This window comes from Astatotilapia calliptera, chromosome 22 (genome assembly GCF_900246225.1).
Source record: "Astatotilapia calliptera chromosome 22, fAstCal1.2, whole genome shotgun sequence".
Lineage (NCBI taxonomy): Eukaryota > Metazoa > Chordata > Actinopteri > Cichliformes > Cichlidae > Astatotilapia > Astatotilapia calliptera.
The window spans coordinates 17,608,902-17,632,459 of record NC_039322.1 but is presented as its reverse complement, the minus strand read 5'-3'; the positions used below and the strand labels follow the sequence as shown (position 1 = coordinate 17,632,459).

The 23,558-nt window shown below is 43.7% G+C and overlaps 1 protein-coding gene across 2 annotated transcripts in view; it reads right to left on the bottom strand.

Moving 5' to 3' along the window:
• Window positions 1-247: 247 nt before the first annotated feature.
• The window catches only part of sdc3 (syndecan 3), a 38,589-nt gene continuing 15,278 nt past the window's right edge, over window positions 248-23,558 (bottom strand). The window contains exons 2-5 of one of the 2 annotated variants that reach the window (XM_026155911.1): window positions 8,343-8,436; window positions 4,550-5,313; window positions 3,473-3,659; window positions 248-703 (exon numbers count right to left, since the gene is read on the bottom strand). In XM_026155911.1, the coding sequence (XP_026011696.1) occupies window positions 537-703; window positions 3,473-3,659; window positions 4,550-5,313; window positions 8,343-8,436 (1,212 nt within the window). In that variant the 3' untranslated portion in view covers window positions 248-536. Of the gene's footprint in view, window positions 704-2,427; window positions 3,019-3,472; window positions 3,660-4,549; window positions 5,314-8,342; window positions 8,437-23,558 lie in introns of those variants that run through there. The other variant, XM_026155912.1, reaches the window with a different exon arrangement.

The following is a 23,558-nucleotide window of genomic DNA, read 5'->3' as shown; positions in this document are numbered from 1 at the left end:
TCAGGCCTTTTTTCAGATTTGCTCCGTTAAAAACAGAAGAGGATCTCTCTCTCTCTCGCTCTTTTTGTGTGTGTGTGTGTGTGTGTGTGTGCTGGAAAACACAGGTTGCAAGAGCATGTGTTTTGTTTTGTTTGTTTTCTTACAAAATAATCATATCATTACATACAGAACAAGAGAATCTGTAGAATATTAATAACAACATTTACTTTAAAAACATCTCGCGTGTACGTGTTATTTTTTTTCTGAATATATTTGGATTTTTTTTTTCCTTTTTTTGTCCTCTTTTTTTCTCGTTTTCTTTGAAAAGAAGGTTCCATGTCCGCAGAGAGAAAGGCGCTCTCAAGTATGGAGACGGGAGGAGAGAGGGATGAGGAGACCCGAGCAGATAAGGAGGGTGGGGGGAGAAGAAGAGGAGTAGGAAGGATGGAGGAGGAGGAGGAGGAGGAAGGGCAGGACTTATAGAGTATCTTTCGCTCTTCTCTTGCTCGCTCTTTCTCCCTTCCCGGTGTGCGGCGTGTCTCTCTGGCGTGTCAGTGTTATGCATAAAACTCCTCCTGCTTGTCCGGTTTCTGGTAGGTGACGGTGGCCTGTTTGGGTTCCTCCAGCGTGTAGCTGCCCTCGTCCTTCTTCTTCATCCTGTACACCAGCAGCATCACCAGGAAGGCAGCGAACAGGGCGCCCACCACGCCTCCCACTATCACCGCTGCAGCGAGATGGAAACAAGAGTTAGTCGTGTCAAATTTGCAGCAGATTAGATGCTACAAACACTCAAACACACGCAGAGACAAACACTAAAATGCCATTAGAGCCGCTGGCACGTCTGCGGCCGACTATGAAACAACACGGAGCTGCTTTAGAAACACTTCTAGCAAATCTACCACAGCATCACTACCACCTTCCTGCTAAGTGAAGACGGATGAGCCCGAATGTGCCAAAATACATTCTGTGCTGCCAACCGCTTTGTGTTAAAACTGCAGCCCTGCAGTGCCACATAGCAGTTTAACCCTGTGGGGGCTGCCGGGGCCAATCAGCAGCAGCTGCTTTGTTTCCCACCGTCCTTTGCTTCCTCTGCTTATCTTGTCGAAATGGTTAAAAACGCCCTCATTACAGTGACTGGCATCCACGCCAAAAGCAGGAAACAAGCGCTTTGTTTCCATTCTTTGCGTCGGGAGAGTTTACTTTGTTTATCTCCATTTCTGCTGAAGGGATTTAATTAATGCAGTTTTTCCACTGCGTACTTTCACCGCAAAACGTATTCCCCTCGTCTGCCTCGTCGCACCGTTTTACGTAATTAAATCTTCTATAAGATTTCAGTCGGTTTTATCTTCTTTTGCCCAATCATGCAGTGCGTAACTACAGTCTGTGCGTTTCACCGTGTCTCTTTATCTCACCGTCTCTGATTTTGTTTATACTCAGACTTAAGGAATGTTCACTGCACCATTTCAAGTTGCTGTCAAGATAGCACATAATGAACCACTTGTCCGCGAATTCATAATATCAAGTCATCATTAAGACGAATGACTAAATCAAGGATTTTAGTCATGCTGGTGGGGCTGGGCCATGGATGGCATTGTCATTCAGCCCATCTGTCCACCGCTTTTATCCAGAATTAAATTGGACAGAATGGCCTGAAATTTGGCGAGGATACTGATGTTCCCCTCGGGATGAATTGTGTCAACTTTACTGAGCTCGCTGCATTTCTGAAAGCAAAGAAATTATAATTTTATTCCAAAAAATTTTGTTTGAGTTTAGTTCTGAATAACAAGTGGTACCCAGCCGATGTGCAAGACAGCAATAATATATTTAGCATGTTCGCAGTAAAGAGGACCTATTATGTTCTTATCCTTCTCCTTTTTTCTTCCATATACAGTCATGCAAAAAATAATGCTTTCATACCGCTCGAAGCTTTCCTGTGAAAAGCTGAAAATACCTCATGATTCAGTAGATTGTAGATTCACCTTTAGCAGGAATGAGTGGAAGTAATTGTTTCCTGTATTATTGTATCAGTCTCTCACATCATTGTGGGGGATTTTTGGTCCACTCTACTTTACAGTGTTGTTTTAGTGCATTGAGGTTTGCAGGTTTATGCCTGTCATTTTCATGCCGGCCATTGAAGCACCTTGATTATTTTCTTTTTGAGCCATTCTGTTGTAGGCTTGCTTTGTGCTTGGGTTCGTTGTCCTGTTAAATTGAACTTTAGCTGTTAGACAAATGTTCTCACATTTGATTCTAGAATAATTTGTCATACAGACAAATACATGCTTTCCAGAGGTCTTGTGTAACCTTTCCAAACAAGCCACACTTTTTCAGTCTTTATTTAATTGTACTGTGATGAACTTTAACATTTAACACACTAACTTAAGCATGTAGAGTCTGAGATGTAGCTCGTAGGTTGTTTTTTGGGGGTTTTTGCAGTTTCTCTGAGCATTGCACGGCAGTATGCTTGCATACCTGAATGCTCCAGATCAGGAAAATGCCCAAACTTATGCTCTCACTTGCTGATGATCAATTTATGCATTATGCATTTGATTAGGAGCAGCTGGCTGCTATTGACCTTCTTAACTCTTATTAAAGCAGTGAGAGTGTTCTTAGTTTTTCACATGACTGTATATGTTGTTAGAATAGTAGATGCTCGTATTACTTATAGCCAAAGTTTAATAATAATAAAGCCAGTGTGCGTACCGATAATCAATTTGAGTGAAAAGCTCAGACTTCAGCCAGGCTTTTTGTACTGCTGTCTCTTTATAACATCAAACCAAACCAAACCTGTGTTTACAAGTGGCAGCCAATCAGAAGAAAGCTGGCTTAAACCCAATCAGAAGAAAGCTGGCTTAAAGGGAGAGGAAGCTAAAACACCCTTTTTTTTCAGATTTTGGTGCTAAAAGGGCTCTGTCAATGAAAAGCTGCACTACACTAATACACGTCTACTGTCTAGTCTAAAATATGTTGCCTCCTGCTCTTTACCGATGAACAGGAAATCAGCGAAAACCACAGCCAGAAGTCCACCAATCAGAACGGCTGAAGGAGAAACAGAGAGCCAGTCAGGTCAGGCAAATTGGCTGCTCCTTTCTTTTCAACAACAGCTCTTTGGGATGAGGAATAGGGGGCACTTGAAAAGGAACTGGATTTAGCCAAAGGGGAAAAGGATGAGAAAAAATAGGGGGGGAAAGGAGGGGTTGGATAACCCGAGAAGAGGATCTCTTGTTCTCAATGGGTCAAACGGGGCTAAGCAGGACATTCTGTTATGGTGATGAATCTGCACTACGTGAATGCGAGGTGATGCCAGATTGTCAGAGCAGCTTCCTGAAAGCAGGGAAAGAACACAGGAGGCAACTGGGAAATGTGTTCTGCCAGTCTAAGGGGTGATTAGGAAGACATGCTCAGAGACAGAGAGGTGGATGAAAAGGGCTCGAATTCAGACACGACACACATGGAAGCCATTTTCATGATCTTTAGTGATGGATAATCTTACCTATCAAGACCTCTTTTCTCTCCAGGATGTTCTTCTGCGGCAGCTGGGCCGCGGAGCTGCCTCCGTCCACAGAGTTGCCGATAAGATCAGGTCCACCCGCCATTTCGCTGCCAAGATTATTGCGGCGTCCATCCATGATTTCATAATCTCCACTTGGTCCTGCAGCACCCACTTCGTTGGTGCCCTCCTGAGATGGGGAACAGAAAGTGAGACCAATGAGGAAACTTAAATTTGATGTAATCCCATTTCCCCCACAGAGCCGCTGCACTGAAACGCATCCAAACCAACACAGAACTTTCCATGGCACATGTTCGCCTTTAAAACAATGAGCCTCTGTATATTAGGATGGGAGAGAGCTGCAGATTGTCCAACCCATCCAGTATACGCACAAAATCTGGCAGCTTAATTATATGTGGAAAACCAGAAAAATCTAAATGGATCGTGGTTTAATGCAGTTTCTGTGATTAACCAAAAGCACATGTGTCAGAGAAATGCCTCTGGTCTCGAATAACGAAGAGGCAGTTAGAAGAAGAGCCGTTACGGTTTACTGGACCATAAACTGTATTTAAAAGATGGAAGAGCAGTAACAGCATGATGCCACATGATGTTTTGAAGCCTCAAGTTGAGCATTTTGGTCTTTACCGTCTTGATTTTAGGAAACTGAATGTGACAGTCTGAATGAGGGAGATGACACCTCTTCCTTTCTGCCTCTAAAATTGAACCATATTTTAGAAAATTGGAATTACATTTAACAAGACGTTCAACCAGCAATTGAAGCGATAAACTCATCAGTAAAGTGTTTATTGAGCTCACAGATCAAGTAAGCATCTCACTGATGTTGTGGATGCTGTTCTTGTTTTTTGAGTCTGAGATGAGGACACTAAGACTACTGTTTGTTAGATTTGGCAGCTTGAGCCCAGAAGTGATCGGCCTAACTTTGCATAAAGAGTGGAAACAGCAGGAACCAGCGAGGGTAACTCTATACAGGTTTAAATAAATATCACAAGTCCCGAAGTTCACAAATGAACATTTTTCATCTCGTTTGCCTAATACTGCCTGACATGAGCTGAGTCCTACCTGTGTTGTTGTGGGCTGCTGTGGGCGGGTCGTCCTCTCTGTTGGCACCGCCTGAGTCGTTGTCATCATGGGAACCCTGGGCCTGAAGGGGGTCCTGGTCTTGACAGTGGTAGCAGTGGTTGTTGCAGCTGTGGTGGGCTCAGGGGTTGACTCTGGTGTGATGGACATGTCTTCTTCTGTAGTGGTTACGTCAGTGAATCCTGGGTAAAGCAAGCTGGGCTCTGGCGAAAGGTAGATGTCTTCCTCTTCTTCTGTGGCGCTCAGGTCATCTGAACCAGCAGAGGGCGCTGCACTTTCAGCAGGACTGGCTGCAGGTTTGGTGGTGAACATAGGAACGGCAGCAGGGGACCGGGGCGCGGCAGTGGTCTTGGCGGCGGCCCGGATTCTCTCCAGCTCTCTCTCACGTTCCCTCTCTCTCTCCCTCTCTCGCTCTCTCTCCCTCTCCCTCTCTCTCTCCCTCTCCTTCTCTCGCTCCATCTCTCGGACACGCTCCCTTTCCCTCTCCCTTTCTCTCTCCCTCTCCTTTTCCAGCTCCCGCTCCAGCTCCCTCTCCCTCTCCAGGTCCCTATCCAAGAACACGCCGCTCTCTCCTTCAGCTTCAGTGAGAAGAGGGGTGGTCGTCGGGTCCTCTGGGTTGGGGCTAGGCTCTGCTGCAGGCGGTGCAGAGGGAGCGAGGTCAGTTGCTTGGGTGGTGGAGAGAAGTAGGGGTTCCTCTGTGGTGAACGTGACAGCTACTGATGTTGGCCTCATACCGATCTCAGGAACTGAAGAGGAGAGAATTAGAACAAAAAATGAAATAAGACAAGAATTTGAGTCAAATTTGACACAGTCACTCCATCACAAGCCACCACCCGCCCACCCACACACACACACACAGATAACAGTAGATCAGAAACTGAGACTATTGCTGGCTCATTCACTTCACACTCAGTAGTTTACTCTCTAGTGACACTTCTGACACTTAATCTGATTAGTCTTACTCAGCCAGCAGATTACATCGTCCCTAACAGGTGTCCCCGGTGTATATCCCTAATACCTAAAGTTCCCCTGATGGCTTACTTGATGGGCTGCAGTAGAAAATAAGAAGAGATGTGTAATGGAAGAAAGAGAGGAGCATACAAGGTCTGATACGGCTGTGCTGTTCTTCATGCAGCATCATTAATCCTGTCATGCCTAAGAATGGCGAAGCATGTCATCACATCTGAAAATCACTGAAAATCAATGCTTAAATACTGTATGCCTCATCACCGCAGGATCCACTATGATCACAGAAGTTGCACCGAGCAGAATGATGTCTTTAACTATCTGTAATATCTGAAGCTGCAGCCGCACAGGTTTAACGCTGCTCGAAGGCAAGAGGTGTCGGGATCGATCCAAATATCCATAGTACCGATATCAAATATGCATCAGTACTGGACTGGATTGATACTTTGTTTCTATCGTCTAACTTCAGTATGTAGCTCAAAGAGCTTTATGCTTAATAAACTATTTTCTTGGAAGAGAACGGAAGATAAACCGAAATGCTTTAGAGGCGGGCACAATTACACTCCTGATGTCCAAAAAAGTTTTAAAATTGTTTCAAAATAGAAGCTGAAAGAGTGTTTTTTTTTTCTTTTGTTAGCTAAGTATTGTGGAAAGTACAAATCACAGTGGTTTACTCATCATTAAAACCTGTTCAAAATTTGAAAATTGATGCTAATTCATCTCATAAATCATTCAACACCCTGTATTTAATTGGTATCGGATCGATACCAAGGTTTGCAGTATGTGCAGCAGTACCAAGGACCATCACCAAAACAGACAGCATTCACATTGTTGTATTTTTATAGCTTTTAATAAGAGAATGTGGCAAAAGTTGCCTTCAGAGTTTTCTGAAAGGCGTCCTAGCAGGTGGGTAACATAGCAAAAAGGGCTTAATTTAACCTAAACTATCATTTTGCCTAAATTAAACCAAACTGCAAGCGAAAACTGAAAATAAATAAATGAATAACCCAGCTAAGTCTGCACTGGTAACTCACATGGGAGATGAGCCCCAGTCTCCTGGATGAATCACACACACTAATCAACCTACAACCACCCCCATAATTTACAGTCAACAGCAACCGTGATCCTAGAGCAACATTTATTATGATGTTGCAGGAACAAGTCAACATGGTGACATCGTGTCTAAACTTGTAAGGCTTCCACATGAAGCTGGAACTAAGCTCCTCAACCAAAGGCTTTCCATAATGCAGCACGTTAATATGTTTTATTAAGATACACCTTCCCTGGTAAACTGCCCACCTTTCAGACTCCAAGGCCAACCATTTGAGGTTTGAGGAACCCCAAGCTTGGGCAACCATCATGACATCATCCCCAGCTCTTAAGCAGCAATTAATTTGTCCTTGACTACACATGCAGCTATCTGCTTTATTCATCAATAATCCCTTCGGTAATTTTTAAACGCTAAGGAAAGATTTTCTGCAGAACTACAAAAAGCATCATTCAGCTTTTTTTTCACAGCCAGCTAACAAACAAACTGGGATTTATGAGTACAAGTGTCTCCGCCTCCATCTTTCCTTTAAATGTCAGCAACACAAAAGCACACACAGAGAGTGCTTAACTATGTTTGGTTTGTTTGGTTTTTTTTGGTTGCTTTTTTAAATCGCTTATAAAATAGTGAATGTAATGATGACTTGGCACCCCAATTAAATCGCCATTTTCTGCTCATTTAGCTGTCTGACAGCAGAAACTTAACAATGTGTACACGAGAACGACTGCTGCAAATTACGAGTTCAGCTGTGTTAAAAACCTGGAGAAGAGAAGAGAAGAGAAGAGTGATTCATTTTCTTTTTAAATCTCATAATGCTATTACTCCACCCCACCTTTCATTCTGTTATAGCAGTGAAGCTCTTTGGGTTGAAAGAGAAACAAATTGAATTTACAGGCACAAAAACACGAAGGCTGTAGTGGAGGTGGAGAGGATATCGAAATATGGACTCCAACAATGCAGCTTCTGTTAAACACATCAGACACCACAACAAGAAAAAAAGAAAGAAAGAAAGAAACTGGATGGCTCTGAAGCAGCTGTGACACAAAATGAACATCTGCCTGTTAAAAACGAGCCCTTTCTTTGGGCTCTGTAGTTCGGTTTGAGCTTAAGCAATTTGCCAGGCTGCTGTTTCAGCCACAGGGGGTGCCTCTGCTACACTCTCCTGCTTTGAATGGTAATTTATTTTGAGCGTGCTCGCCACTAGCGCAGCGCCCGAACTGAGGGCAGCCCTCAATGAGTCATGCTTAATAAGGGGCGCCGCGCTCAAGCTTCGACAGCAAGATCAGAAAATCAACCTGAATTACAGCAATGTGATTTACATTAAGTAGGTAATTCCTACAGCCCGGCTCGAGCACGGGCCGCACGCTCGCACATAGGTGCCCGCGACACGCTGGTGTGCGTGTGATCGTCTAATCTGCATGGACTGTAATCTGATTAGAGTAAATAAGATCTCGGGGAACTGAGCTTCAGTTAGTGCTTGTTTGTAAGGGGTGTGTCTGAGGAATTTTCTTAATAAATCTGTTCCCGAACTTCCCAGTCGAGCCACACGGCATGTTTATGTGGTGTGACTTTGGGTGTGTGTGTGTGTGTGTGTGTGTGTGTGTGCATGGCCTCCACGCATGTGTGTCTGGTGAATAGAGGAGGGACTGTGGGGGTCTTCGGGGTCAGCAGATTGAAACCCGACAGCTGTTGAGTCTGAAAGAACCAGGGCATGAGTGTGTAACCTCACACACACACATAGATATATATATATACACTTACAGCCAGAGCCAGAGCCCGAGTAGAGATCCTCGTCGTCGTAAAATTCATCTCTCGCCGACCCTTCGTCATCGATAGGCAGCGACCACTTCTGTCCCTGTTAGACAGAGAGATTACAGATGACTGAGAAGTTTGTCATTTCATTTGAAAGAGAAACCACTTTTGCAGATTACACACACACACACACACACACACACACACACACACACACACACACACACACACAGAGAGTTGTCTGGTGCAGCTGCATTATGTTGGACAGGGGAACATCTGTCTGTCTGTGGCTCTATGGAGGAGCATAGTTAATGAGTTGATCTAAAGCTGGGATTTTGGCAGTGGAACATCAAAGCTTTTAAGGAGAGAAGAAGGGGGTGGGCGGGTGGTGGTGGTGGGGGTTTCCATTTTGTCTCTGCGTATGTGTCATTTGCAAGTGATGCTCGGCCCGTAAAGCAGCAAAGCAAAGGAAAGCAATTAACTTCTGAACTTCATTCCATTACGGATTAATAGGGTAATATTTTTCAATATGAAGTGTTCGGTATTTAAAATGATAGGAAGTACTCATTTTTACACTCACAAAGCAAACGTGATATCTTTAAATTGCTTGTTTTGTCTGAGCGGCAGTCCAAATACGACGGTTTGAAAATTACTGAGAACGGAGGCCAGCAGCAGCAGGCACATTTCAAGCAACCAGAGCAGGAAAATGACACCAGTGCTTCCTGCCTGCTGTGACACAGAGCTGGCAAAAGCATCTGACCGATTAAAAATCACGAAAGTTTCTAAAGTTTATTCCTACAGACTCGTGAATGTCTGCACCAAATTTTAATGGAAATCAATCAGACACTATTGAGATACGTCAGCAGTCTAAAACCCAAAAATCTATTCAGTCTACAAAAATGTAAAACGGGAGACAACGTTTAGTTTGATGAATGGCCTGAGAGGATCACAACTGTCCGCAGATCACTTATCGCTATCTCAAAATAATTATGTGGCTCGGAGGTGAAAAATATCACCCCCCCCCCCACACACACACACCCTGTCTGAAATGTGCTCATAACTGTCTTGCAGATCATTTCACAGTGTCCTCCCTTCTCATCACTCCAGCTTAATCCAAGCCTCCTCCACGTCAGCCCGCGAGGAGGAAGCACAAGCACGCCGACCCCCACCGGGGTCAGGTAGGGGAGATTAGTGAGGGATCATTCAGGGGTTGAATCTCTGAAGTGAACGACCTCAGCCTCCGTTCACTTTGAGGCTGATCCCTCCTCCTCTTCTCTCTCTTCCTTCATCCCTTTCTCTCGACCTGAATCCCACATCCGTGCGATGTTTAAACGCACACTTTAGCACTCAGAGATTTTTCCCATCACACAGGGTCAACTAATGCTGCTATCGAGTGCATGCACTTAAGAGATGCCGCACGCGCTGCAGTGCAAAGATAGATTCAACCTACAGAGGTGTTTATGCACAGTCAGGAACGTCCAGTCAAATATTTACAGACCGCCTTTCTATACTGACTTTTATTCACATGCTAAATATTTTACCTGTTTTTTTCAATGATTAAATAGTTGGATTGTTCACATCGAAGCCGAGTCCCTTTCATTTTGACAAAAACTGTTTTTATGCTAAATATCTTAAAGCGTTTACTTAAAACCATCTTCCAACGATTTAAACACGTACTGCATTGTGTGTGTTTGTTAAAAGATGTAATTTTCTGTAACGGAGATTCTGCTACTTGGGGGCAGCTGAACAAGAGGCCAATGCAACCGAGATTTTATCTGCTTCTCAAGTCGATGTGTTCACACTGCTGGCAAACATTTGCTTATTTGCATATCAAGCAGGCGTAAAGGACCATTAGCATGAGGAGTTGTGCTTCTGGCCATGATGAAGTCCAATAAAGACTCCGCTTACAGCTTTGTAAATTGAATTATTTGGATCTTTAACTGCCAAATGCCCCAATCAGTCACTACCACGGTTTTACAGCATTTTGGATTTTTAGCAGAGCCTGAACAATATACCATTTAAGAACCGATAGTGATATTAGGTGATTTTAAAATCTAATATTTTACTATATCGGCTGATATTTTTTTTCCTGTCAGACACATGAAACATAAACAGATCCTCCCAACATTTGCTATGTGCTGATCGGCAAATAGCTAATATCGGCTGATGATATCAGCCCGCCAATATATTAGTCGGGCTCTAATTTTTAAGATTCATCTGAGTTTTGTTTCTGTTTTTTGCTGAAAACAGCTGCAGTGCTGTGTGAAAATGAAACTGATGAGAGCAGCTATGTGAGTGAATTAAAACAGCAAAATTGTTGGCCATAAACGCGAAATGACATCCTGTTCTCGCTCCCAGCTGGTGGCAGCAGAGCCTGGTTCTGCCAGAGGTTTCTTCCTGTTAAAAGGGAGTTTTTCCTTTCCACTGTCACCAAGTACTAGCTCATAGTTGGCCATATGAATGTTGTGGTTTTTGCCCCATCATTGTAGCATCTTTAACTTACAACATAAAGCCCCTTGAGGTGACTGCTGTTATGATTTGGTGATTTGCTCGTGATAAACATTTCTCAAGTGATTCTTCGACAATAATTTTCAACTTGCAGAGAAGAGTTCAACATCTGAAGATTCCCTTCTGGGATGGGTTTCATATCGTCAAAAAGGGTATTTAACCCCCCCCCCCCCCGAGTTTTTTTGTGCATAAACCAAACGGTGACCAAAGACTGAAGTCCAAAATGAAAGTTAAGTATCTCGGGAAATAAGGCAAATAAGGAAGCAGCCTATCCCTTGTGTTAAAATATGATGAAAAGCTTTCTAGGGGATCAATATTGGACGAGTTGGGAGTGAGAAAGTGTTGAATGAATGTAAAAATGGCAATATTTACACTACAACCTTTACACTAGTTTATTATTATAGCACACAAACACAAATCAGGCCCAATTTTGAGGTCTGGCATCTTTCCCAAAGACCTGGATGCGCTGAGGGTCAACCCACCAAATTTCAGATAAGTGGATGATCTGCTCTCAGCGCAAAAACAGAGCAGACCAGAAACGCTGATGTATACTGATGTTATACTGTAGAGTCAATCAGTGCATTGCTGGCATAAAAAAAGATCATAAATGTGCTTAAGAGGATGTTTTCTTAAATACTTCAGAACTGTTGCTACGCTTATTGGAGTAACGGAGCGCAAAGCTTTTTAACGCTTCCTCCAACGTGTATACGTCGTGTATATTTTGAGCCCAGACCGAGCTCAGTAGCAAACAGTAAGTAGTGCAATAATCCAATGACTAAAAAGGGTTTAGTTTTTGCTCCAGGTATTGGAAAACAGTCAGTCTTCTGCTGAAAATCTGACCAAAGCAAACTTATCTCTTCAGCAATCTTAAGCCCATCCCCAGGGCCTGCAGAGCTGTTTTTCTTTCCCTTTTTTTTGCCAGCCAGTGTGATGCTAATTGTGCACACACAGAGGAGCACAGGCTCCTCCCCGGCTCCAGACAGAGGAAACCTGATGCCTTTAAAAGCCAATAAAAGCATAATGGAATCTAGAGACCCGAGTATCTCAGTCCATCACATCACAGCATGAGGTGGAGCTGAAACGCTATATGTACCTCCTGAAAGTAAATTGACTTAAAGCTGTTTGGAGGCCGGACACAGTGAGGAGATTGGTCTGAGAAGTGTGTGTGTGTGTGTGTGTGTGTGTGTGTGTGTGTGTGTGTGTGTGTGTGTGTGTGTGTGTGTGTGTGTGTGTGTGTGTGTGTGAAGGCCTGGAGATGTCAAACCCGGACAGTACTGAAAATACCAAAAAAAGACACACCAGTGTGAGCAGAGTGCAAATGTGTCTTTCTCGTATCTGTGTGTGTGCTATATTCCAAGGATCACTTTTACAATGAAGGCCGTTGCTATGGGCAACCTTTGCCTTTCACAGAAATTCCCATCTCCCAGTGAGAAGCTACCAGACACACACACACACCCTCACACGCACGTATGAGAGCTCTAACTACATAAGCAAAGGTGTTATGTAACGTCAAAAAAACAACTTTATAAAAAAGAAGCCCCACCATCAGTCTCCTCCTCAGGCTCTCCCCCTCTATCGGTTCCCCCCTTTCTGCCTCCCTTCACCTCCCCCTGAATCCACAAACTCCGTGCCAGTGTCTCCCTGTCCTCGCCCCACTTTCCTTTCATCTTAAACTCCATTCCTTATCTCGAGGCTAGCCCCCTAAATTCAGCATGACTGCCAAATAACAAACACACACACACAGATACTTAAATAAACACACCCCGCCCCTGAGGGCGGCACCAGAGCCCACCCCAGGGGCCCCATTTACAGGTCCACACATACACACACACACGCGCAATCAACAACCTCCAGGACTCCAGGAGTACAGCTGTGGAGCCCCTGTTTGTTTAGTTGTGCATCATCTACATTTATCCCAACATTTAGGAGCAATATAAAATCCACCTCGGTGCCTCGACATGCTTAAATTGTGAGTCAATATGTGCGAATTCACAGCGTGGCGGGCAGCCGTGCGTCACTGCATGTAATTACACTGAGTGTGCGTCTGGACCAGTGTAATCACAGGTTTTGTCTGTGGTGTGGTGCGCACATACATGCAGACATAAATGCTCCTCGGACCTTTAGTGTGGGTGTGTGTTTTTTACAGGTTTTTCTTTTGGAAGAGGGGGGCAGCTCTGCATTTCGCCTGTGTTTCGGGGGAGCTATAAACAGCTGTACTTTCAGCCTGCACCACATAGCTAACCAACCACAGCGAGACGCAACGAGCTCCCCATCCACCGCACGCATAACCTAAGGCCAAAATCATCTGTGTGCCCTTAATTTCCCTCCACCGCTGCATTTTGTTCCCAGTCGTTATAAAAGGAAACTGTAAGATGACAGCTATATATTCAGCTGGATCTGCGAGGTGAATGCAATCCTGGTTTTTGGCAATGCATGAAGCAATGCCATTATGAGGCATGCGGTGCCAGCTGGAGTCATTTTTAAAACAATCTCGTCAGGAATATATAATTTTATACATACATATATATATATATATATGTATGTATGCACTCGTGTAAAAAAGAACAGGAGAAAAAATGACATTAAGGGGCTGTAAAATCATGTTTTCACAAGGCCAACCCTACTGCGTCCTTTGAGGGGTGTTGCAACATTTGCAGTTAGTCAGGCAGAAACATGATCTGAAGCCGGCATCAGGTTTAGCACCATAAATGTGATCCTATAGCTTGTCTATGCATGTGTGCACAGCTACAGAGTCTGGATTTTATGCCTAAGCCAACAATACTGTGGTTTCACAAATATTAATACAGAAAATCCACAGTAGCTAATCTGCTCCACTTTTTTTAATTTAGGTATGGAGTAAAGTATTAAAGCAGCAGCCAGTAGGTACCAGAATTAGATCAGGAGAAAAAGACCAGGTGTGTGTGTGTGCGCATTTTCACTGTAGGAACAATGGGTCTATAGCTCTCAGCTAATTCTAAGCTTCAGGAAGTCAGATAACAATGGGAGGCAGAGGTGGTCCTACACATAAATCAATTAACACACACAAACATCCAGTAGATTTTCTGCCAGATGTGCATGACCCAAAGATGATTTTGTGGTTCTTGTTTTTTTTTCCCCCGAGTGGTCGAGATCAGTTCAGCTCGGAGATCCCCTTCAGGCTAGCTCTGCAGATAGAAAGCTTCATTGTGATTGACTTCAAATGCATTCCTCAGTAACCCGAGAGGCTGCTGCACAATGCCTCGCACAAACACGCGCGCATCCACACGAGCATTTTAGTCTACTGATACAACACACACAGCCCTGCTCTGCTTTGGAGAAATAATCGTTAATTGTGCCTTTTAATATGTGAGATTTTATCGGACCGAATGTTCCCAACTGCCGCAGCATCTCTGAGCTCTCAAACTGTGAAAAATAATTTGAATACTCCCTCTGCTTTCTGGCACCAACTCAGTACCACAGACTCGATCTGTCCCTCTATTTACTGCATCCATGGTGCGGAAGAAGAAGAGGGCTGAAATACAATGGATGCTACAGGCTGGTCAGATTTGGTCCTCCCCCCTCCACACACTGTTCATTTAGGATTAAGCGAACCTTCCAAAGGGAACTCATCCATCGAAATTTTGTTCAGGATTCAAATACTGTGCTAATGTGACAGACAGCACAGGAAGCTTTAGATGGTAGCCTTGGCTTGACCTTTGCTAAAGTTTGAGTCACTGAACTGAAACTCTCATCTGCATTTGTTTGTCTGCATTTCAGCTGAAATATCTGACTAATAATGTGTGCAGTGTTGAGGAAGTGTGCACCACAGTTTGTGCTTTAGTTTCATTGAGTGAAACTACAGTTTCTTAATAGTTTGCTACTTAGTATTTGAAGGTATCCATGTATGTTCATTACATTCATAGAGTTTAGGGATACATCTGGCTTCCTAGCATTAGCTGATAGCTGATGACACAAATGACTTTCCGCCGTCATGCCCAAATACAGTCACTTGTGGCTAAGAAAAAAGAAGAGAAGCAAAAACACTAATGTTAATGTTAGTAAAGGTTTTTCCCCATAAATGTCAATAGATTCTGTTTTTCTACCCCTCCCAATTCAAAACCATAATCTTAGCTACAGTGTAGGACAAACATGTTTTAGTTAGCCAAAATAGATCAAAACATTCAATTTAGACTGTAACCCAAAACGTAAGCGGTCAGCCGATGTGTTTCTATGACTGTTTGGATTGGCTCTATATCTGCCCTATCTGAGTTTTTCCCTATTTGGGGGAAAGTGCAGTAAGAAAAGTTATTTACTCTGAAAGAGGTTGTAAAAAGAGTCAGGTGAGTAAGTCAGCCTCTGTTAGCTGTTGCTAGCCTCTGTTAGCTTCTGTTAGCCTCTTTTAGCTCGTGTTTACCTCTGTTAACTACTGTTAGCCTTTGTTAGCTACTGTTCAGCGGCATTACACTTCAGTTCAGGAGATGAGTTTGAAGGTGAGGAGGAAGCGTAAGTTATTTTATTAAGATTATATATATGACAGCAATAGCAAGTGTGACCAGCAGTAAAACTATCGAACTTGTAATCTGAACTAAAATAAACTTGCTAAGTCGTGCTAAGCTATGAGCAAATCACTGATCAGACTCAATTCGTAAAGAAGCCACAAGTGCTTTAAAAAACAAACAAACAAAAAACAGGTGTTGTGTTGTAATCCAGGTCCAGCTTTCCATTTCTATTACTGGTATGATGTCACTCCTAGCTTCACCGTTTATTTTTCTTTTTTCTTTTTCTGCCTTTATTAATTGGATAGTGTAGAAGGTGGGGAAGTGAGGAGAGACACGCATGAAATGTTTCTGGTCAGATTAGAATCCACAGCCCTGCAACAGCCTTTCAGCATACGGGTCACCTGATGAACCAAGCGTGCGGCAGAGGCACCCCGAGACCTGACTTCTGAGGTAAAAGGATCGCATTACATGGGCTTGACTAACACATCCCAGTTGTAGCAGAAAATCCTGTGTTGGATGATTATGTATGTGCCACTCTGTAATTAAACATTTGCTTCTAACTCTGCCCACATATCAGGATTCACTGGCAAATATGTCAGCTTACTGAAGCAAAACATGCTCTAACTTCTATTCCTCTGTGACCCTGATACTTGTTAGTGATCAGTAAACAAACTGCCAGGAAGTTCAAATTTTTTTAAAGCTTTTCTGATGCATTAGTGTTGCAACTCATCATATTTACACAGTCGGGGCGCAGTCTGAAATCACGGTGCCATCATGTAATCATATGTTGAGTACACTGCCAAATCGTTTATGCTGATGAGATCTCTCTAACACTAGGTGGTCTAAATAAACATTCGGCTCTGTATCCCACAGCTACGCCGCTGCCTCCACCTCCTTAGTCTGCCTCCTGTGTTAGCAATTAGCTGTATGTGAACTGTGGATGTTTGTGTTCAATAATGGCGTGCATTTCAGGCTCCACTTATAGTCCAGGTTGCTCATATTCGCACCAGAGAAGCGCGACGTTGCAAAACTGAAAGGGTGTTATTGTTGCGCTCGCTGAATGCTTTTACCTCTATGTGGGTGTCCTAACTGAACCAAAGTGCCACATGACCAACAATAATCATCTGGCAGACATTTGAGGCGCAGATCAGCCCTAAAATCAAGTGTAAAGTGATTTCAGTGAGCCGTATTTCAACTCTCCCTGCAGTTTAATAGATAGATAGATGCAGAGCTTCGTGAAGCAGGTGCTGATTCACAGCCATGTCTGCGTCTGCTCCTCTGCAGAAGCCCGTCGGTTGGAGCTGGAGGGTCAGAGCCAAGCTGTTCGCCGGCAGAAGACTAGCATCACTCTGCCTGGAAGCGGTCAGACTGCTTGGCACATGCCCTCCGGCTACATGCGTCCTTACAGGAAAAACTGCAGCCTGTTTACCGTTTGTATGATTCCACACCCATCTTTCCTTTCCGGAGTGGATCCCCGACCCTGTCAATAGTGACCTCTAATCTCTCCTCCAGCTCTTGCTTTTCTGCCTCGTCTCATTCTCCACCCTTCTCTTCCTCTTCTTCCAGCTGGGCAGGCAGCCAACCTGGACTCTAACACACTTACAGTCAGATGTAAGAGAGATAGAGGGCAGTCTGTGCGTGTGTGAGTGTGAGTAGGTTACCAGGTGATGGCCTGGTTAAGACACCTGCCACCTTCAGCAGAGATTAGCACAGACGCCTCTGCACAGTCATGCTGCTCACACATTCTGTGACACCTCATAACACACACGCATGCATGCACACACACACAGACAGACTCACACAGACAGGCAGACGGTCGAATGTCGAGACAGTATCTTGTAGCACTGACGTCAGGTGCACTCACACGGTCCAACACCTGCACGCCACGGCCAAGAGGGTCAAAGAAATCCTGTCTCAGTCCAGGATGCTGATATAAAAAAGGTTAAATATACTTCCTGATTCACAGATACACAATGAGACAATGGGGCCCCTGGGCACAGGCACAGACACGATAAAGTGACCTCTTTCTCACAAGAGTACCCCTGCATGTCATTAGCAGTTGTTCTGTATATTTCTCTGTAGTATCCTGGAGGTTTTTAACTCTGAGGTTTTATTTACAGAGTCCCCGTAGGGCAAACAACGCCATAATGGGTAATGGCATTGTTTGCTTTCTACTTGTGCTCTAGAGAGTCCGCATCGCTCTGACATCACAAGTTAAACTGAGCTGATCGCGCTGGACTCCGAGCTTGTAAATATTAAACAACAGTTACGCAGCAAACACAGCTGAAAGTCTGACGTCATCTTTCGCCATACGACAATTGAGGTCACACACGAATCTAGATCATCATATTGCAATTATTTATTTATTCATTTTTACCTTCTTTGGAATAAACAGTTGTTATTTGATTCCATTATTGCTTTAATTGATAAAGTGATAGCAGGAAATTAAACAGAAACAGAATTTTTCTCTTGCTAGAAAGTCGAACGAGGACCTCCAGGCGACATTTAAGAAGTACCTCATATTGCCGTTTTTCATCCGTGGAGAAAAATACAGCCAGCTGACGTTTATTCAGCGTGGGTACTTTTACTGAAAAGCACAAAAGAGAGAAGACTGCAGAGCGGATTGAGTCTATATCTGGGTTGTCTGGTATGAGGTATGACAATGAAAGCAACCTAAATACAACTAGAGTCTATCGCATTTTGTTTAAAGGAGGCATTATCCTTGTGCAATACAACAGCCCATGTTTGTACGGCTTATTAGTACTGAGTGGCTCTATCACAATTGTTGCACACGTACTTCTTCATTTCCGTAAATAAAGCTTAAAATAACACTAAAGTGACACTTCCTGCCACCAAAGAAACTTTGAGAGCGCCGCTTCTGTTTTCAAACCTTTCTGTCAGCAGATCTGCATCAACGTTTCATCCCAATGTAGCAACAGAATATCTCAAAAAATGTAATTTAAAGTGCATTTTTATTCATTACTTTTATGTTATTGTCAGCCAGCACGCACAGAGGGTGAGCGCCAATTATGGCACCTTCATGCCACGCTGTCATATTGTAATTACAGGTTTTCTACTTGTAAATAAATTTATGTCAGTGCACAAGTCATCCCCGATTTAGTAAACAAAGTGTAACTGACGGAAACAAGTGAATAAAACTATAATGAAACAATCGGATCAGTCTGGGTACCAATAGATGCTCCATACAAATGGGCAGTGCTACTTTTGACTGAGCTTTTGGCCCCATGACCATTGAATGCATCAATTTTGGGGTATTTACCTACAAATACTTTCTAGGTACATTAGAAAAATTGGGTTACAAGTCAGGCTTACAATGTAAGTAAATGTAAGTAATCTGTAAAGAAATGTTTAAGTAATATTAGGTAGTGCATGTATTTTATAGGACAAAAATAAATAATGCAAAATTTCTTTGTAATTTTACAGAAAAACAAACATTTCCCCATCTGCTGTTGTAAGTATGCTGTGCAGTTTGTGGCTTATTATGGAGCGGTCACATAGGCCTGCAGATTTTGATGGTATTATTGTTTGTTGTAAGCTGGTAAGGGAGAACAGTCCACATCACATTTATGTTGGTAAAATAAAAGGACAGTTGAATAATAGAATATTCACCATGCATATCAACACAATGAATATTTAATACAAATATAAAAAAAATAGACTTAAAGATTAATCCACTCCATAACAGTGGAGTGCAGCGAATTTATGATGTAAGATGGGAAATATTGTTATGAGGAAGTTGCACACAACTTAAAATTTCACAGATTTACTTATAGTATAATTATTTCTTTGTTTCCTGTGAAAATCTGACTGTTACCTCCTTATTCTAGCAAGGGTCTACCTTTAAGTATTTGTGGGGGTAAATATAATTACATTGTAATTTCAAACGAAATACCTTGAAATTCCACATTACAGGGGATTACACCTTAGTCGTAGGCGTGTTATAGTGGGGTTTTTTTTAATATGTAGAGCATTGTTGTGGCTGTGATTGTTACTGACATGGTATCAGGATGTGATACCTGATCGTCTAAACCTGGGTAGGGGAACTGCAGGTTTTAGATATGTCCTTGATCCAACACAGCTGATTTAAGGTAAATTACATTACCTGTAATTTGGCTAAATTACAGGTAATGAACTAATCGTTTGATTCAGGTATGCTGACCCAGGCTGAGATCTAAAACCTGCAGGACACTGGCCCTTGAGGCCTGGAGTTCCCCACACCATTCAGCAGATATTAGGATGATTTCTTAACTATGGTGCTAATACAAAATGTATTTACTGCTATTGCTTTAGTTTCTCCTTCAAAATAATCACCCGTTCTCATCCCCGGGGCCTTTTTTGTACTGTAAGCCAAGAGAGAGAGAGAAAAAAAGTAGATGATGCTTTTAAATTTAAAGTCAAATTATTATTTGGCATCAAGAGATTCTTTACAGTTACGGCTGAAGCGGGGGGGCACACGCAGGCAACACTTTTTTGTTTCAAAGAGGAAACCCGCTGAGCAATTTTACTCTTATGAGCCGTTTAAAGAGATGGGAAGTGGCTCCCAGTGTCTCGGATAAAGTCAGACGTAATGGGGATTATTACAGAAATGTGTTCTGTTAGTCGTTAGACTAAGTGAAGCTGTGAAACAAAAACGGGCTCTGACATTTATAGCTGTCAGCCTTATTTTGAATATGCGACTGTTATTTAAAGGGATCCTCTCGGTAACGATGCTGTAAGTAGCTCTGAGTGGGAAGGTGGAAACAGGAGCGCGTTTGCCAAACACATTTCTGATCTTTTTCCCGCGTGTGGTGCTCGCTGTGACCAATGAACGTGAACCATCGAGCAAAAACTATAAACACGCTCACGTCTAACAGCCAGGAAATGAGTGAAAACCTTTTCCTCTCTCCGATATTTATATTCCTTTCCGCTGATCAGATTCTTGATAGCGCTGCCGTGGCAGGTCCATATCGCAGCCGCGCCGGCCGTATTCATTCCCCACACAAAACCTGTGGGAGGATGGCATTACACCGGCTCTAGTTTGTTATTCCAGCTTGCTTGGACCCTAAAGCTGTCTCAGCGCAGCACCAAAACCACAGCTGAAAAGCATCCAAGCACTAATATTATCTCCTTCTCCACCGAGTTGCAGGGACAAAGATGATTTACGTGAAGAAGAAAGTTGTGCGTTTGCTAAATACGGTATATGGTACAGTGAGCGGCTGGGGCAGAGAGCTGCAGGGACAGAACAGGTGTACTGTGGAGGGAAATCATGAGTCTGGATCACTGAATTTAAAAGCATTTCATGCACAGACTTTCAGCATTCAGCTTCTGCATCTATCACAGAGCAAAAGACCCCGAATCAATGTATGGAGATGCGCAGTATACCTCAGTTATCATTCATTTGCTTTCATTATTAACCAAACAATTAATCCTCATTAGGTGGAAGGCTGCCTGGGGGGCTCACGTTAAATGATAAAAAATATGTAACACAATCTGGTTTTCTGCATTAATCTCACAACTTCAGCGCTAACGTCGATCACAGCAAACCCCGTGGTGCTACGCTCGTCTTGTATTTACCTCTCATCTCTTTACAGTAGTTTCTATTGTTGAGGTGTGTCATCCCTGCACAGCGTTCAGATGGTCCGCCTACGCACCAGGGATTCACAGGAAACGATGCATGCAAGTAATCCCAATTTTATGGCACGATATCAGCTTCACTGTTTGCTGTTTACTCTTCCATATTATATTACTGCCGATGGAAAAACCACCATTAAAAAAAAAACACGTTCAATTTAGAAGACACTGGGTGGGTTTTGATGTGAAATAGTCAGAAGAAACAATTTATTTGTAAGAGAGGGGCGCGCTAACCATAACCGTGGGAAAACTGCTCCATTCAGTTCCTATTATAACAGCTTGTGTTTGTTTGGCTGCACTGTAAGCTGATACACCAGTTGCTCTTCTGTTGTGTTTTTGATAAAGTAGCTCTTCGGCTCTTTTTCTTTTGCTATGACATTAAACAGACATGCTACCAACCATCAATATTAACCAGACAAAGACTGAAATCTTAGAGAATCTTTATGTTTGCGATCAGCTGATCGAGGCTAAAAGAGCAGCGGCCCTCGGAGACGGAGTGTGTGTTTAACCTTTAAAGCGTCCGACAACGCAAACAGCTGACACCGAAGCGCGCCGCAGACTGGGGTCAAAGTCACGTGACTGTGATAGTGACACATCCGCTGGGCTGAAACCTTGTAATGGACGGGGGCTGTGAGGCTGTCTCGCACTCACACACGAATCCTAACGCACAGATCCGCCGGGGTAAGCGGTGTGATGGGAGGAGGGGTGACACACTGTGGGATGGAGATGTATATCTGTACGTAGGACCCAGCTGTTACACTAATCTGACAATCCAACAGGATTAAAGACCATCTAAAGGCTGGCACACGCTCTGTGTGGAAATCTCCTCCATTATATATGACCTTATGAAACATGCATCTCTGAGTGTGTGTGTGTGTGTGTGTGTGTGTGTGTGTGTGTGTGTGTGTGTGTGTGTGTGTGTGTGTGTGTCACTGTCCTGCTGCCAGAAATGCCTTGAGACTCTGACACAACTGCTGCTCCCACACTCCACAGTACACCACAGTGTACTTGTTGTTGTGTTTACGTGGGGTGTGTATTAGAAGTTTTGGGAGCCGGCGAGTGTGTGTTTGTTGGTGAGTGTATCGAGTGTATTGATGCTAGGTTGGAGAAGTGTTGTGAGTGAATGCTGCTGGATGGCTGCTGGGTCAATGGCGGCGTTTTTTTGTGGGCGCTTTATGCGAAGTGCTGGTGGAGAGAGGCAGAAGAGAAGGAGGAAGGCTGAATGCAGATTTATAAGTGTGTGTGTCTGTGTGTGCGATTATAGCCCAGCTCAATGGGCCCATTTCTGCAGGGCCAGTGGGAGGGCGTGGCGCCTGTGGCTGAAACTTTTCTCGTGTTTCTAAGGAACTTTTCAAAAGGGCTCAGAAATGCGGCTGCGTGTGAGAGAGAGCGCCCCGCGGACCATGATGCCTTTGTGTAGCACAGGGTGAGAGGGGGCACTCGGAGTACACACAGAAACGGTAATCAATGGTCTCTTCTCAGCCCCGAATCGAAGCGCGCACACACAAACGTAAGCCGGCGACGATGATGAGAATCAGGTTTCTGCCAATATTCAGCGATGGGAATCACAAGGCAACATCTGTGTGTGTTCGTATAATTGCAGCTTGTGTAATCAGGCTAATGACTGTCACGCAACTGTACGAAGCCCAAAGGGGCAAACGACAAGGAGAAGCAGGAAAAATCGATACATAAAAGGCAGAGAGAAATGGAGATTATTTGCGAAGAGGAAAAAAAAAAGAACAGGACTGAGGAATGATGGGATGGATGGACCCTGAAGCAGGAGGGCGGAGAACAAAGACAGGAGTGTTTTTGTCTTTGATGCAGGGCAGAAAAATCCAATCAGCCCTGTGTAATTCAATCTGGAATGGAAAGCTGCACCTTCGCGAGTGTGTGAGCAGAGGGCATGATGAGTATTATTATCATGGCCATGCCTATCATTTTCTCTGAAACACACACACAGGGGGAGGTAAACAAATCGCTGTTTGCAGGGAATGGCAAGCAGGTGACCTTGCTGCTCTCTCTTGGCTCCCCCCCATTGGTTGACCGACTTTGGCGAGCAGACAGCCGGTCCCATGCCTCGCAGCCAGTGCCTGCAGGCCAAGTCCCTGTCAGCACAGCCGGACAGGCGATTGATTCTCCGTGTATCATAAGAGCTCTCGATATCGAATACTAATTACGCAGGTTGCGATATCTGGTGGCGGAGTGAACTCGAGATAAGGAAAGAGCGGCACGTGGCCTCTGCCTTAAAGGGGCCACACACACTGAAAGCTCGTGACCTAATCAGATAATTATCATGAGCTCCTGATTAGCTCTGACAAATCAGTGTCAGAAGACTTCAAGAAACGAGTAAACAGAGAAATTAAACATTTGGCTTGTCCTGATTTTTTTCAGTGAATGGATACTGTTGTCTCGGCAGATGTTTACATATACTTTCCTTCAGGTGATATATTGAATTTAGCAGATAATACATGGCAGCGGGTTAGCCCCGGGATGGACTGGTGACATGTCCAGAGAAGTACCGCACCCCACGCCCAGGCTCATCTCTGACGACAAGCTGGATAAGTGGTTAAATTAAAGAGTGGAGGATGGAAGTACAGTGTATAATCCA